The sequence below is a fragment of the Tetrao urogallus genome, assembly GCF_951394365.1.
Source record: "Tetrao urogallus genome assembly, chromosome: 14".
Taxonomy (NCBI): Eukaryota; Metazoa; Chordata; class Aves; order Galliformes; family Phasianidae; genus Tetrao; species Tetrao urogallus.
The window spans coordinates 15,892,189-15,908,371 of NC_136827.1; the positions used below are offsets into that span (position 1 = coordinate 15,892,189).

The window sequence follows — 16,183 nt, forward strand, 5'->3', positions numbered from 1 at the left end:
AAAGACATTGCTCCTGATTCTTCGCTGCCTTTCCTCCTGCGTATGTCTGTGCACATCAGAGGAACAGTGCATTAAATTGTTTGGGTCTGACGCATTACATGGTTTGTTCGTGTCTTTTCAGCCACCTTCTGTTGGTCCCTACATTGCAAATAAGGATGTAACAGACACAGTGAAAATCGATCGTATTTCTTTGCAAATTGCAAAACTATTAAAAAACAGCTCCTTGCTGCCCTGTGCCATGGTGCATTGCAGCCCTCCACCAGCACTGGCAGCACAGCTACTCTTGTGTTGGGTGCAACATCGCAAAATCTTCCAAAGGTTTTGGATAATGATCCCACTTGGGAAATCAAAATGATGGGGGGCGTTTTGAGAGACCTCTCCCAAACGCAACTTCTTGGCGATGTGGTAAAAAAACCATTTGCAAAGTCGATTGTTGATTTTGTTTTTCCACTGAACCAAGCAATATTTAACAAGGCATACCTTTAACTTACTGTCCACCTTCCGTATTTTCCTTTGTTCATTTCTGACACCAAGTTTGTATGTGCTGATGGAAAGAAGCAACACATCAGCTCTCATAAGGATTCCCCCAAAGCCCCTGCTGTCGTGGGAGCAGCAGGCTGTGATGGAGCTGGACAGCAGCGATCAGGAGCTCTGCTCATGGGTTTCTCTCTTGCAGCAAACGGGAGTGAGCTCCACATCAGCAGTGTTCGGTATGAAGACACTGGTGCCTACACCTGCATTGCTAAAAATGAAGTGGGAGTGGACGAGGACATATCTTCACTTTTCATAGAAGATTCCGCAAGAAAGACCCGTAAGCTTCATTTACCACATATTTCTTTCTTTAAAGCGTATTTAAAGTGAGATGAGACAAATGCAGTTTAATAACGTAATCCATTGCATGCATTACGTGGGGCTCTGAGTCGTGAGGATTGGTTATGGTTTTGAGAAGGAGTTGTGTGGGGAAGTAAAACCGCTTGTGCAGGACAGCGATGCCTTTCATGTGCCAGAACTGTGCTGGTGTGGGTAACAACTTTACTGAAGTAATGAACTGGCAGTATTTTTGGATATCAAAGAATCCAAAATGTAATATTTTGTGGCACGAGATACGGTTTCAGAAATACATTTTTTTGTTTTCTGTACAAGACTTTTTCAGCTAGTTGCAAGTTGAATTTCTCAGATATTTAGACACTTGAAAGATGCTCTGATTGGATTATTTATTTTGTCTTTATTTACATCTCTGACTAGCAAAATAGGTTTCCCTTGGCATGAAATTATCTTCCACTTCAGAGATAAATGTTCTCGCAGCAACTCCTAGCTGCGTGTCTCCCACTGGAGTGTGGCACTGTTGCCTTGTCTGTGCTGTCCCCAGAACACAATTAATGAAGGAGGTGATTAGTTGTCCCTATGGAAAAGCTCACAGAGGCCTGAGCCTTCTTAATTCTGCTGCCTTAACTACCTGGGAGATTGCCTGGGTTCTTGGTGATACTAAAAGTCTAGGTGCAAATGTGATTTTTGCTATTTTCTGGCTGTTAATACAGAAGTTGGCCATAAATATGCATTCTCATGGCAATTCTTCAGGAAATATATTCCTTTCCTCATTAAACAGATTTATGTACTCTTGTTAATATCATGAATACTTGAGCAAGGAAAATTACAGTATGTTGAGAAATAATTGGATGTATCCTAAATAGAAATTCAAATATAGATGTAGGGTCTGAATCCTAAAAGAAAATGCAGCTCTTGCATGAAATTCAGAGAAGAAATGCTGCAAAGCGTGTAGCTGCCATAACTGCCCATCTCCAGCTTCTGAAAGATATCATGTGTGCTCACTGGAACTGTAGGAAAGTCACAGCCTGTACCATACCTCCAATTACATTTGAAGATGGCATCTTCAGTTCTGTAAGGCTTTGATCTTTGCACAGGCTGAAGCTGTCTTCCTATCAGCGAGGATTTGGCCCACCTCATAGCTTCGGAATTGCCTCCACGCAGAGCAGATGTGTTTTGAAATAAGCACCTGTCCTGATGGTTTGCTGTGTTGGGATGAATGTTTCGGACTTTTCACAAGTTAAACAGTTCATTTAAACGTGCATATTAATCCAGTTACTTGCTACAATGAGAATTTTGACATTGCTTTGTTTTTTTTCTTTTTCTTGATTATTTTCTGGCTTCCCCAATTTTCTGATGCTGCAGTTGCAAACATACTGTGGCGAGAGGAAGGTACTGCAGTAAAGTTCTTTTGTCGTAGTGATAATGTGCTTGTCTGCTTTAGTAATTCCATGATGGGCCATTCTCCACTGACCTGCCACTAACTCTGCCAACGTTTGCAGTTACCACATTACGTACAGAGCAGAAGTTTAAAAGCTAATGTATTCAATTGAGAGGTGTTGCTCCAGCAATGTCAGTCCTGCTGATAGCTTCTTACGTTTTCCCACCGTGAAATAATAACAGATAAAATACATAAAAATGCAGATTTTATATAAACTGCCACCAAAGCAAGTAGCCTGAGATTCTCAAGCTACATTAACAATTATGCAAGTGTCAGAAGTGCTCCCAAATTACCATAATCGACCAAGTAAGGCATAAATTCAATACGCTGCATTTGTAAGCAAACAATTCAAGCCCTTTCTCCTCAGTAGCATGTATTGATGTTTACTAGGTGAGCAACAAAATGGTGTTCTTGTCTGTTAAGCAGAAAAAAATCCCTCAAGTTTTACTTTCTTCCGTCCTTTAAATCGATGCAGGGTAAAGGTTGCCCCGTTTCTCCTTGTTTTAATTGGCAGTTAAGATCTTTAGTTCGATTAAATTTATAGTGTGCCCTGCACAAGGTCAACATCTGCGTACCTTGGAAGCTAAATGAGAGGTAAAGCATCCTAAACAGCTAATTGACTCAAATATACTGTGGAAGCACCTGAAGTCAGAGCTGATTTGATTTTGTATGCACTAGTACTGTGAATGTTTCTAAAACACACAGTGAGATGCCCACGGTGGGCATCCTGCAGGGAGAAGGCTCCTGAGTTGCCCAAGGAGCTGCTTCGTAGGTCTGCCACATGCATGTGGGGAAGCCAGGACCTTGCAGCCCTTCCAGCCCCATGGAGGTCTTGTGCACAGCAGAGCTGCCTGCTGCTGACACCCCTCTATTCAGCTGATGGCTTAGGAAAGGGCTTTGGAGACCATGTCATAAGGAATGCCCGCATCTACCCGAATGAGAGCTGTGCTCCGTGCGTTGGCTTGGAGCTCTCTGATTTGCTCAAATGGTTTTGGGAGCAGAAGGAAAGTGCCAGCCCTTGGTGACCAGTGCTGCCCCAGGGTGCACCTGAGGTCCTACTGGTAGTGCAGGTATGTGCACCCATCCAGAGCAGCCAGTTAGAGACCATATGAAACAGTTCTCCAGCTTTTATCCCCAAATAGGCCACCTGCAGGTGCCTGATGCATGGCCACAAAGAGTGCCTTTATACTGCCAGTGGTCCTTAAAATGGCATTCCAGGCACTAAGAATTTCTGCTTAAAAGTTAAATCTTTAGTGCATCTAATCATCCCTCGTGCTCCTTTTTAAAGAAAGTAGTTGGATAACTCTATCAGGTGTAGAAGCGTAGTAATGCTTAATGAAAACTAAAAAGTTGGTTGCAAAAAGTCTTAATGTAACTTTACTTAACAATTTGGACTTGATGCTTATCAACCTTGCTCATTTTTAACAAATTATGAGCAGTTCACAGGGAAAACACAGGCATTGAGAGCAGATTTGCTGCTGATGTTCCTAAGCAATTCAGCATCTTTAAAGGAGGTTTATTCCCAGCTGCATTCTGTAGTATTTGTCCAGTACCTCCATTCCAGGCAAAGAATCCACTGAATGGAATCAAGCATGTGAAATGTGGCACAGAGAAAGCCTGGAGAGAGGAGTGGTGTCTCGGTTTTTGCATTTTAACATATTCTGTTAAAATGAAAGTGTCTGTGTAAGCAAGGGGAAGTATTAACAGATGGGTTGGTAGACTTGAGCTCCCTTTAAATGATCACATCCTCACGGCACAATGCCTGTGTCAGCTAGAGGCCTTAGGAAGATCCCAGTCGGAACGCTGCACAGAACAAGCTTTTGCTGCAAGTCAGAGCCGCATCACAGGTAGTTTGTCACTTTAAGTCAGTCTGTCCTCAACACCTTTCATAGACCACGCAGAAGGAAAGCTCCAGAAGTGAGTGCGCACAGCACGACCTGCCAGTTAAACGTGAGACTGGAAGCTCATGAAATATTTATTCAATACGCAAGTAAGTTCTTAGTTTTTGCACATAAAAAGCTGTGAGTAGCCCAATTGTAAAGTAGAGATTTGTTTTCATGCCAGCCTTTGTTTTCACAGTGAGTGTTGCTTGCTTTATTCTTGGATAACGGGAGCCTATCGTGGCAGCTGGCAGCCATCAGTTATATAAAGGCACGCACTTAAAAAGCTGAAAGCCTTTTAGTTACCTTATGTAAGTTCTAAAACACTTTCAAGCGTTTAGATTAAACTGAGGAGAATTATTCACATATTGGATCAGAGGAGAGTATTCCCCAGTGACAAATTCACCCGTCTTAGATGGGACTCTTCCTCAAATAAGGAAAGCTCTTGGTGGTGGTGCATCTTCAGCCAGCAAGTGTCCCAGAGAGGACGTTTTGCTGGTTCCCATGGGCTTGTTCATGTTTGTACCCCAACCAAGACTAGGCAATACCTTTCAAGTCACAGCAGAACACTTAAGTTTGCCTAGCAAAAAGCTTGCTTTGTTTAAAAATCAGTGTGAAGGTTACTGACTGCAAAAGCATGTTGATTTCATTCCATAAACTCTGACAAGGGTGCACCCTCAGTGTACCTCAATGCCATTAGGAAATGGTGTCCAGTCACCAGGAAAGCTTGCACTCGTTTTACTCCAAATTAAGTGGTGGGACTTGCCCAGTCAAAGCCTACTGAGGTGAAATCATTACGAAAGTAATTCTGTGACAAATTGAGGCCTCAATTCTGAAATACACACTCATTGTATTCGGAGCATCAGATAATCATGCTGCTATTGTGCATGAAAATAACGGTGAGCATCTTCACAATGATCATAGTTTGTTGCCTGCCTGTTTCCACTTGTTAGGATTAAAACCTTTTCCTCGTGGAAGTGTTGTGCACTCATTCCAGGTGGGGCCAAGCTCTGATGTGTTCACTCAAATCCCATTGCAGCAGGTGGGAGCTGTGTGCATGCTGCGAGCGCAGATTTTGGTCCAAAATGCCCCAGTGAAATGCTTTAACCTTATATTCATAAAATGAGCACTCAGCCAGTAAGGTAACTTAGTTGTCAATGGGAGTTCAGTGCCTTTTTTTCTCTGTGCATGATCCCTCTTGTGGCATCACATCTGAGGATCCCAGCTCCTGGTGCCCAAACCGGGGTATTTCTGTGCTGTGTTGTAGAGAGACTCAGCTTCAACACTGTCCAAACAGCAACACCCGATGCTGAGAAGTTGTACTCTGAAGCCACTTAGTTGGCATAAATAGAGGGCTTTTTAACTCAAAAAACCCTCCTAGCCTCACTGAACTCTATACTGAATGAAATTCTCCAAAAAAGACATTTATCCAAATTACATGAGTTCATACTGTGAAGTTCTGCTATGATGATTTGCCTTAATCCTGCAATCCACCTCTGAGAAGTGAGAAACCCTGTAGGCAGCTGCTACCACTGGCCCAGCTGGAGGCACTGTGATGTTCAGATCCGTAGAACTGGGAGCTTCTCTAAGCTCAAAATATAATCAACAAGAAATTACAAATTAACACCATACTGTTGGCAGATAAGTACACTATCAACATTACTGGGGGTGACAGTGATCATTGCAAACATTTATTGGTGATGGTACCAAAAAAAATAATTTAAAAAACTAAAAAAGAAATGATGCTCGGATCTTTCTAACTTGAGTGTTGGAAAAGATCCCAAACATTTCTTAAAGATGCACATTCCTGCAACTGCATGTAGCTGAAGGACTAAATTGTCAGTGTTTCATGACATTTCTGCATGACAGAAATGAGAAAGCGTGACCTAAAAGCAAAGCAGTGACAGACAGCTCCCCAAATCTCCTGGAATGCCCCTGTTGTGGATAAGTGAGTGCTATTGCAATGCTGAAATACTCCACATTTGTGAATTACAGTTTGCAAGATTTCAAAAATGTATTTGTTTTGGTGGCTATCATTGAGTTTAAGGAAGTAGAGGATATATTTTTATTTGTGGACAGCCTTTAAGCACGTGCATTTTGCATGGTGTGAGAAGTTGATCTAATAGGACAACACTATGACTAATTTGAGCTAAAACTTCTCTCTCAGTTCAAATTATTAGCAAACTATATTGAATGAACTCATAGGGAAACAAAACCACAGTCGGAGTTGGTCGCAGTGTCGTGCAGGGGCTGTGTGAACCACGTCCTGCTGTGTGCATCGGTGTAGAGCTGAGCAGTGACACTCGTGCACAGCTGCAGCCACCAAGGCAATGCATTTTTGAAGGTGTCTGTACCTCTCCACTCCTTGAAGCCCTCGTTGTGACATGAAATTTGATTTTGTGAATGCACCGACTGCATCCGAATGACCGACGTTTATGTAAGGCAGGTTTTGTTTGGGGAGGATACATACAGAAAAAATTCTGCTTCTTTTGCTTTATTTCCCTTCAAGGCCTGAGCGTCGGGAATATGTTCTATGTCTTTTCTGATGATGGGATCACAGTCCTTCAGCCAAACGAATGTGAAATCCGGAGGCACATCAGGCCCGAGGAGAGGATCTTCTCCAGTTATGTAAGTCCTGCAGCTGACGGCTGGGAAATGTTTCTTAGTCTCTCTTGAAAGGTTGTTGTTGCCTCAAAGGTTGGACTTTGGTGGGCTTCACGCAGCATCCCCGGGGTGCATCATCTGCTCTTGAAAATTAAGAGACCTCCACGTGGGAGAAGTGGGGGATTAATTTCCCAGATTAAAGCACAGCAGGGAGGCAAGGAGGGATGTGGAGAGGATGGCCGCCAGGAGGCCAAGCATTCCCAGTGACCTGTGTGTGTGTACTGCACAGAAATACATTCTCCCAGGCAACAAAGAGGACCTAAGGGAATGGCCACAAGTTGTACCAGAGGAGGTTTAGGTTAGACATAAGGAAGAACTATTTCTCTCAGAGAGTGGTCAGGTGCTGGAATGGCTGCACAGGGAGGTGCTGGAGTCTCTGTCCTTGGCAATATTCAAGAGGTGTCTGGATGAGGAGCTGTGAGATATGGCTTAGTGCTTGTGGTAGCAATGGTGATGAGAGGACGGTTGGACTAGATGATCTTGTAGGTCCTTTCCAACCTTGTGATTCTGTGATTCTATGATGCTATGAACTATTGCATCTCCTTAAGGGACAGGCTTAAGAGATGCTTTCTTAATCACTCCATTGCTTACTTTTATGGGAAGACCAATTAACAGAGAGAGCTGAGCATGGGGTTCCTTCCCTTCTGAGGAAAAGGGCTCAGCCTTGCTTTCAGTTCACTGCTGCCATGGGTCACCATCTTCTTGTGAGTCTGCATTCAGTGTTCTGCCAAGTCTCCTACGTTTGTGGTTGATAATGTTTTGTTGATTTGGGTTTGTTGGTGTTTTTTTCCCACTGATGTATTTATAAACCTTACTAGAAACCCACCGATGCTCACCCCAGGATTGGCCCTTAGCATGGACTTAATATTATTAACCCACACTTCAGCTGTTACTTCAGAAGGGTGTACACACCTTGTCCTTCCTTTACAGAGAGCTGTAAATGTCGAAGGGGTGGTTCTGGAGAAACGACTGCAAAGCGCTGCAGAGAGAGGGCACTTAGAGAGAGAATGTCAGCACAGTGGTGGGCATGAAAGGGATTTTTATCACCATTATTTGGCTGCCTTACAGAGAGACCTTTCAGCATTTCCTGCAGATATCACAGGGCCCTTTGCCATGCTCAAGGGAGGTTTGGCTTTTTTTTTTTTTTTTTTTTTCCTTTCAGCATCTTGAGTGTTTGCCATGTGGACAGTGATATCATCCTGCAGTTTTAGGATGGTTCCTACACTAAAAGTGGTTTTGTTTGCTGTTAGTGCAGCAAAGCAGTGTAGCAGAAAAGAGGGGTGAGCTCTCCTTGGTTTGGTGGGTGCTGTGGCCAAGGAGCTCTCAGGATGAGGAGAGCAGTCCTGAATCTGTTTGGTGCTTTTGCAGCATGCTGTACTGTAGTATCACTTCATCCCTTGCATGTGGCCTCCAGCAAGTTCTTGACAGGGCTGTGCTGCTTGCAGGTGCAATCTCTGTATTCCCACTCATTGCTCTGACACAAACTTGGTGGTGGCACTGCTTTTGTTTCTGCATCCTCTTTCTCTGAGCAAGCTTTGCTGCTCCATTTGCTTCCCCCCTAGGGGCAGTGCCATCATTTAAAGTGACCCGGCTGCTGTGCTGACAGGATTTAAACCAAACACTTGTGCTGTTGGACACGTTCCCTTTGGTTTGTCCTTTCCACATCACAGCTGGGTCCAGCACAAATGCTTGTTCCCGTAAAGCATCTCAGCAGAAGGGAAATTCAGGAGAAAGAGAAATGATTCTGCTGAGATCCCGTGTCGCTTTTCCTACTTAGGGTCCCATTGAGCTCCCATGGAAGCTAGTACAGGTTGTGCACAGGGCTCAGAGATCTGCAACAGAATAGGGCACAAGGCAGCTGAGATCAGGGTTTGGTCCAGGGCATCTGGATTTGGTTCCTTTGCAACAGGGTAAGTTTCTATGTCAAAGCCACATCTGATGGGATCCTGCCTGCTTCGCTCTCATGTCTTTGTTCACAGCCATCACAGGGCAGGCTCTCCCGAGCTGAAAATGAAGAACGTATGAAAAAATATAAAGCTGTGATGTAGTTAATATAAATGCTGACAGCACTGCTAGTCTTGATAAACCAGGGTGTCCTTCAAAATGCAGATCCACAGACAACATCATCATTTAAATGCAGTGTGTGTCTGCCAGAGGTCCGGCTGCGTGATGTCCTGGGGCAGAGCCAGGCTGCAGCACAGTGCCACGCCGGGTAATTATTTCACATTTTCCAAGACAGGAAATAATAATTTTTAAAAAAGCCATTGTGGAATTGTTTTCTGTGGTTTTCAAAGCCAAACTTCATACTGCTCCACACTCAGAATTTGCAGACATGAAGCCTCTTTTCCTCCTTTTTGTTTCTGCAGGAGGAGATCTGTCCCAGAGTGGAAGGGGAAGGCACTCAGTCCTGCCTCTGGGCCTCTGCAGTCAATGTCCGAGACAAGTATATCTATGTGACACAGCCTAAGCAGAACAGAGTAATGATCATTGACATCCAGACACAGAAAGCTGTGCAGGTACCTACAAGGGGAACTCTTTATTCACTGATGGCAACAGACTTTGCTATGGGAAAAGAAAAGTGGGTTTCTGTCCAGGGGCTCTGACATCACTCTGTGTGATGCTGCACCTGTGTTATTTTCATCCATGGGACCACACTATGTTATTCTGAAACCACACTGCCAGGAAAAGAATCCCTCATGAGCTGCTTATCATCGTCTCAGGGCTGTGACTGCAGTTGGGTTTGCAGCTACCCTGGTAAAATGGTGCTCCTTCACCATTCTGAGCAGGTCAGGAAGAATGAACTGATGCAGGTGGGGCTGGGGCAGAAGTTGACCCCTGAGTTGCTGGCTGCAAGCAACAGAGCAAGAGGTGCAGCCAGAAAATGAAGCTGAGCAGCCAGCTTTTCTATTGCTGGAGCTGCTGCTGATCACCAGATTGATCTGAAGGAAACTGTACAAAGCTTACAAATGAGTGTAGCAGAGGTACATGGGAATGTCAGCAGTGAGCTAATGTATCTGCCATGTGCCTAGGGACATTTGTGTCACTATGTAAACATGTATTATGTCCTATTTTATTTTTTCTAAGTCTGTGGACGTGGACCCTTTGCCAACCAAACTGCATTATGACAAATCCCACGACCAGGTGTGGGTGCTGAGCTGGGGTGATATGCGGCGATCGTCGCCAACACTGCAGGTGAGTCCTTCCATTGCTGAGCATGGTGGGTGGTGGGCTGCTTGCAAGTGATTTAACAGCCTTTAATCTGGGAGTCCAAGTTCTCTGTGTATGCACTGAATTGTTTCTTGTTTTCCTTAACCTCTGTTTATTTTGTGGCTTCCCTCTCACAAGCCTTCAGCTTTCTTTTATTCTTTCCCAGTGGTGATGGCACAACAGCATTCTTCTCAGAGTAAAATGCAAATCATAAGAGAGAAGGGAGGTTTTTCAGTGCTTCTGAAAGCTGTGTATGATGAAGTAAAAAGGAGAAGTCAGTGATAGTGTTCTGTAAATCCAGCTTCACATCTTCTCCCCCCCAAAAAATAAAAGAAGCCAAAAAAAAAATACAACTCTCAAGGGCATGAAAGAGGCATAAAGAGCAAAACAGGACCTGTGGGGCACTTTTTGTGTCTGCGACTCTGTTTTTTGCTGCCTGTGTGCAGCAGCACTGTTGGTTTTCAGGGCACGGCGGTGCATACGGGCTCGGCCATCCCAATTAGCTTCCTTTTTTGCATGGCCCTGTGGGATTTGCTCATCTCGTGTCGATGGCACAGAAGTGCAGGCATCTAATTGGGCGTTTTGCTGCTGCTTTATGTCCTCTGACAAACTAACACCAGCCCTGATCTGATCCAGCCAGACGTTCCCTACTGCAGCAGTTAATTTCCAGCACTTGCTGCCCAACCTTTCCAGACCCACAGAAGAAGGGTGAATGTTCACTGCACCACAAAATTTGCTTCTAGGGCTGCATGAAAGCATTCCCTGACAGCGTGAGGATGGCGTGGGGAAGAGGTTCTGTGCTTTCTGACCTGAAAACAGCACAGGCAGAGGGTGCACTCTGAGCATTTCCAGGAAAAGGCACCACAAACAGAATGGAGGCAAAAGGAAAAAAGGTTCTGAGGCACTGATGCCAGTTCACCTCGCCTGGGGACTGCAGTGGGCTGTGCAGGTCATAAGGAGACAAAATGGGCTATTTTTACTCTCTCTGACTTAATTTCCTCCATCCAGCTGTGAGAGGTTTCTGTAATTAAGGGAGAGATGTCTCAAGCATGTGATTATTGAGAAGAACACACCATCTGCGCAGCTGGAAACTTGTTATGAGGCTCCAGCTCAGATAGTGCTTTCTGTTATCGTTATAAAGTGCAGTTACACACGTGGTGACTGAGATCAGCAGCCACACCAGCAGATTCTTTTGGGTTTTTTTTCCCCCTGTCTTTCCCACAAGGTGACCAGCAGCTCATTTGGTGAAGTTTATTCATGAGACCAGCAGAAATGCAATCAACTGTTCTTGAACAAAAAAAAAATGCTACCATGGAAGCTGCCCTACATTTCCACCAGTTCTGGGATGGCAGAGGTTTGTCCCACAGCCCACGAGCTGGCTGAGGGGATGCTGTTGTTTGGCCATGATGGGCTCCTGGGAAGGAAACATCCAGTGCTGTCTGTGGCCCTGAGAACGCACGGTGCAAGAACAGACATCTTTCTTGAGTAGTTTAATTGGAAGAAATCTAAATGGCATGGCTGGAACAGCTGCCTGAACCTAAACCTTGAAAGGCTTTAGCATTCCCTCAATGAATTATGTGGCCATAAATTCAAAGCAACTGCTGTTGCACATTGCATGAACAGAATATCCTAATGAATGGACTGAAGTCATCTTGAGCCAAGCAAACTGTTTGAGAGCATTGTAAGTATTGAAAGCTGCCTCTCTCTGTCCAGTGAGGGAGTGGAAAGGTCTCTGTGCTGGGGGACAGAATGGGAGGAATGAAGAAGGGACTTTGTCACAGCCCATGAGTCCTGCATGGTGTGGCAGATGGATGGACAGGTCTTCTCCTTCAAAGTGATAATTACGCGCTGTGAGTGAGTGGCTGAGCCTTCAGGCTGGTAAATTATTGCTCTGCACCTAAGTGAGATTAATAAATATGACCATGAACTAAATGTTTATTTTAGACAGTGAGGAATAAATTATTGTGGTTTTTGTGCTGTCGTGCTATTTCAGCTCCGCACGACTGCTCTTTCTTGCAATATAAATGCCTTATGAAAGCAGAGTTGTGTACTTACCTTACAAATGTCAAGCCTCAAATACTATTTATTAGCCCACTTTTTCAAGGCAGCTACACCAAATGGTATTTTGAAGCCGTTAATCAATTTGAGCCTACTGCATCCTTGGGAAAAGCCAAGGTACCAAGTTTGGCTGTGTAATCTGTATTTACCTTTCTGCCTCAGTCACTGCTTCCCTGTGTATTTATTGCAGGTGATACCGGAGGCGAGCGCAGGGGAGGAGCAGCGTGTGATCCGCACGCCGTTCAAAGGAGTGGATGACTTCTTTATACCACCTACAAATCTTATTATTAATCACGTTAGGTAAGAAATTATCTTAATGAACAGCGACGGTGCCCATACTGCTCACTGCTAGTGGGACCCGTCAAACATCCTGACAGCACTTCAGCCATGTTAATGAATGAGCGTGTGATTGAGCTAAATACTCTTATCATTTTTGTGCACAAAAAAAAAAGGAGAAATGACTGAGCATGCTGGTTAGTTGTTATTCAGCAAAGCACTGAGACAGCAAGGAACAAATCTGGGCTTCCCTTGGCCCAGGCTTTGCCAGCCATGCTTCTGTGCAGCATCGCCCTGGTGTGTTGGTACCAGGAACACAGTGGTTAGAAGGTTGGCTTCCCCGCCTGGAAGCTGCTTTAGAATCAAAGATTTACTGCCATTAGTGGTAAAGGTTTGTTCTGCTTCAGGCCACGTTTACAACTGCTTGTTCAAATCTTGGCTCTGTCTGTGAGGAGCAGGGTTTGAGCAGGAAAAAATGATACGCAGTGCACATTAGAAAGAAGAAAATCAGTTCTCTGAACTATCAGTTTTGAATGTTAATGTGATGGAGTGGTTAATGAGATTTTATAACTAACATACTAATAAACTTACAGTAATACTGACTGCTTCCCAGCAGGAACAGGAAGCTTCCCATTAAAGTTAGCAAAATGGATGATAACTTCACAGCAATTTATACTCTTCTTACCCCATTACAACAACTGCTTAATCATCTCCTGTCACCAGTACAGTTTAACTAAGTTAAACTCTCCAGAAATCATAATCAACTCCTTCCATTAAGCTTAGGTTCCCTGCAATGATCACTGAGGACGGAGGGTCACGCTTAAATGATTTGGGGTTGAATGTGATACAAAATAAATAACTTTGCTTGCTGAAACATAAAATAAGACATACTTCATGGCTGTCACTCTTCATTTTCCCCTACCTCCTCTTTCCAGTTTGCATTTAAACCATTGTTACAAGCGAGAGCTGTGCAGGGGTGTGTGGCTGCTACACGTAATGGATTGGGATGAGGAGGTGCAGTCCAGGTTCCAACACAGGAAGGTGGAATAATTGAATTTATTTTTTTTTACTCCTTTTATGTGCTGGGTTTTTTGTTTTGGTTGTTGTGGTTTCTTTTTCCTTCAGTACAATTCATCGGCTGCAAACAGATGATCTTTGGTGAGAAATATTAAATGCAGGCAATTGCAGATAGGTTTCCCCGTGCAAAACAGGCAACGCTGTGCCTAATTTCCTATTTCATTTGTTCAGGGCCAGATCTTTCTCAGTTTTCTCTCACCTTCAGCACAAAAAATAATTGCTCACAGTCTAATGAGACTTACTGGGTTCATGTGCTAAATTCTCCACTCAGAAACAATAAATGGTGATAGCAGCATTTCTCAGGAAGGTGAATATTTAAGCAATCTCTTCTGAGAGCCCAAAATATTTGTATGCAAATGTTCCTGCATGTCTTTTGGCTGCCTGTTATTTCGGATGGATATCTGGAAGCGTAGCCATGTGAATGAGTTCCCAGGGTAGGTTGCTGTCTATTACAATCTCTTTAAGTGCAAGGTTCTCATTGAGATTTTGCATCACAGGTCTCACATGAGCACTGAGCTTCTCCTGCAGCTCTATGCACACAAGATACATCCTGACCCACTTTTTTAAATTGAAGTTTGTGTAAGATTTTTTTTTTTTTTTTTTTTTTTTGTAACTTCTTGAGGCATTTGGCCAAGAATTGAAGAAGTCTCAAGGAAAAAAAAATACTGTCAGGAGAAGCATCTTTTAAAGTGTACTTAAAATGCATTCATCCAAGGGAAGCGTAAGTGCCATATTCAATTTCCCCACACACTCTGCACTATGAATCTCTACTGCGGGTATTTTGTGAAGCCTCTAATGGATGTGAGCATAATGGAAAAATGAGAGGCTTAGCCCAGTGATTTTCGTGGGATCATACACTGCATTGGCTCAGTCCTCAGATGTGAAATCATTGCTGAGCATCTCATTGACAGACGGATTAGGGATAAAAAATAATAAATGCAGTGTTTTAAGCAAAATATCTATTATGTGCAGCAAGCACAGACCTCCATGTTTCAAAAAGCAATTTTAAATCTTTCAGGGAAGAGATGCAAAATTAAGTGCTCGCTTCATTCCCTTCCCTCTGCACTGAATGGGCAAAAAGAGATTCAACATAAGATTAGGTTTTTTTTAAGTCAGTACCAGCGACCTGTGAATCCAGGGGAACACAAACAGGCTGCTTCTATGGGCTCTGCTCAAATTAAGCTGAAACCTTTCCTGGCTTTCTTTTTTTGGCTTTTTTTTTTTTTTTCTCCTTTCTCCTTTCAGCAAAGGTCAGCTTTGCTGCAACATCCATCTTCTAGAGAACATTTATTCCCTGCTCACAGTTGTCGGCCCTCTGGAGTAAGAAAACAAAGACACTTTTCTTCAGCCCACCTTTGCTCATTCTGCTCCTACCTTCCAGGCTGCTGGGACAGTCTGCTCTGCCCTCTGATGCTCCAGTTTCGGATGCAGGGTTGGGCACGTTGGGTCACTCAGTAGTTACATGCAGAGGTCAGAGCTGCTCTCCACCCAGAGAAACAGATTGAATCTGAAACAGATTGAATACTTAGCTTGTTAGTGCCTGCCTACAGAATACCCCAAGCTCTGATGTCATTGTTACTGAGATGTGGGATCTGGAGAACATTAGCCAAGCACACACTCAAGCTTCCAGCATCAGGTTGCTAATTGTAACCAAGTTCCTCCTTGTAGCACGTTTAGAAGCACTGAAACAGGAGGGATTTCTTGCTGAAGCCAGACAGCGTTATTGCACACAGAATGAAGAGGAAGGGATCTCCCACTTTTGCTGTCTTCTTTCTTTCTCCAAGCTTACCCCTGAGTTTCCGGAGATGACTTCAGCGTCATGTTTTCTCTTTCAGGTTTGGCTTCATTTATAACAAATCAAAACCCACCATCCGCAAGATCGACCTGGAAACAGTGACCCACATCAAGACCATCAGCTTCAGGAACTACAGCTGCGCACCACAGACCATGGCCTACACCCACCTGGGGGGATACTTCCTGGTGCAGTGCAGGGACCAGCGGGGGGCTGCTGCCCCACAGCTCCTCATCGACAGCGTCACCGATGCCGTGGTCGGCACCAACGGCGCCGTGCTGGGCACACCTCACATCTCACCGGATGGGCGCTTCCTGGTCAGCGCGGATGGGGATGGAGGCAGGATCCAGGTCCAGACTGTGACCGTCCAGGGGGAAATCAAGCTGATTTATGACTTACAAACAAACATACACGTATCTGATCTGACATTTCAACCCTCTTTCACCGAAGGCAATCAGTACTATATATATGCGACTTCACATTTGCAAACAGATGTGCTTTTCGTAGAGCTGTCGACAGGGAAAATGAATGTACTGAAGAATTTAAAGGACCCTATCACGTCCAAAGACTGGCCCTGGAGCAGCTACAACAGAATTGTGAAAGACAGTGGGTTGTTTGGACAGTATCTCATTACACCAGCGAAAGATTCACTGTTTGTTATAAATGGGAGGCAAAACACATTACGCTGTGAGGTTTCAGGTATAAGGAGGGGTAACACAGTGGTCTGGGTTGGGGAGGTATGAAGGGGCAGCAGCAGCAGAGCCTTTGGCAGATGGTACCAGTTGGACCTTTATGCTGCAACAAGTGAGCAGTAGCATTGTATATTTTTTTACACCAGGGGAAAAAAGAAAAAAAGAAAAAAAACAAACCAACCCTGTCTAGGCTTCATGGTACAACACTGGTCTACTTGCAAGTTTTATAATACAAGGTATGCTCTGCTAATAGGAAGTGGTTTTGAAGGGA

At 44.2% G+C, this 16,183-nt stretch overlaps 1 protein-coding gene across 1 annotated transcript in view; it reads left to right on the forward strand.

Annotated features, from left to right (window-relative positions):
* The window catches only part of FSTL4 (follistatin like 4), a gene marked incomplete at both ends in the record, with an annotated part of 181,178 nt that extends 165,215 nt beyond the window's left edge, over window positions 1–15,963 (forward strand). The window contains 7 exon segments of the mRNA XM_079542601.1: window positions 677–811; window positions 2,191–2,217; window positions 6,656–6,774; window positions 9,177–9,326; window positions 9,895–10,002; window positions 12,266–12,375; window positions 15,264–15,963. Of these exon segments, the coding sequence (XP_079398727.1) occupies window positions 677–811; window positions 2,191–2,217; window positions 6,656–6,774; window positions 9,177–9,326; window positions 9,895–10,002; window positions 12,266–12,375; window positions 15,264–15,963 (1,349 nt within the window).
* Window positions 15,964–16,183: the final 220 nt, after the last annotated feature.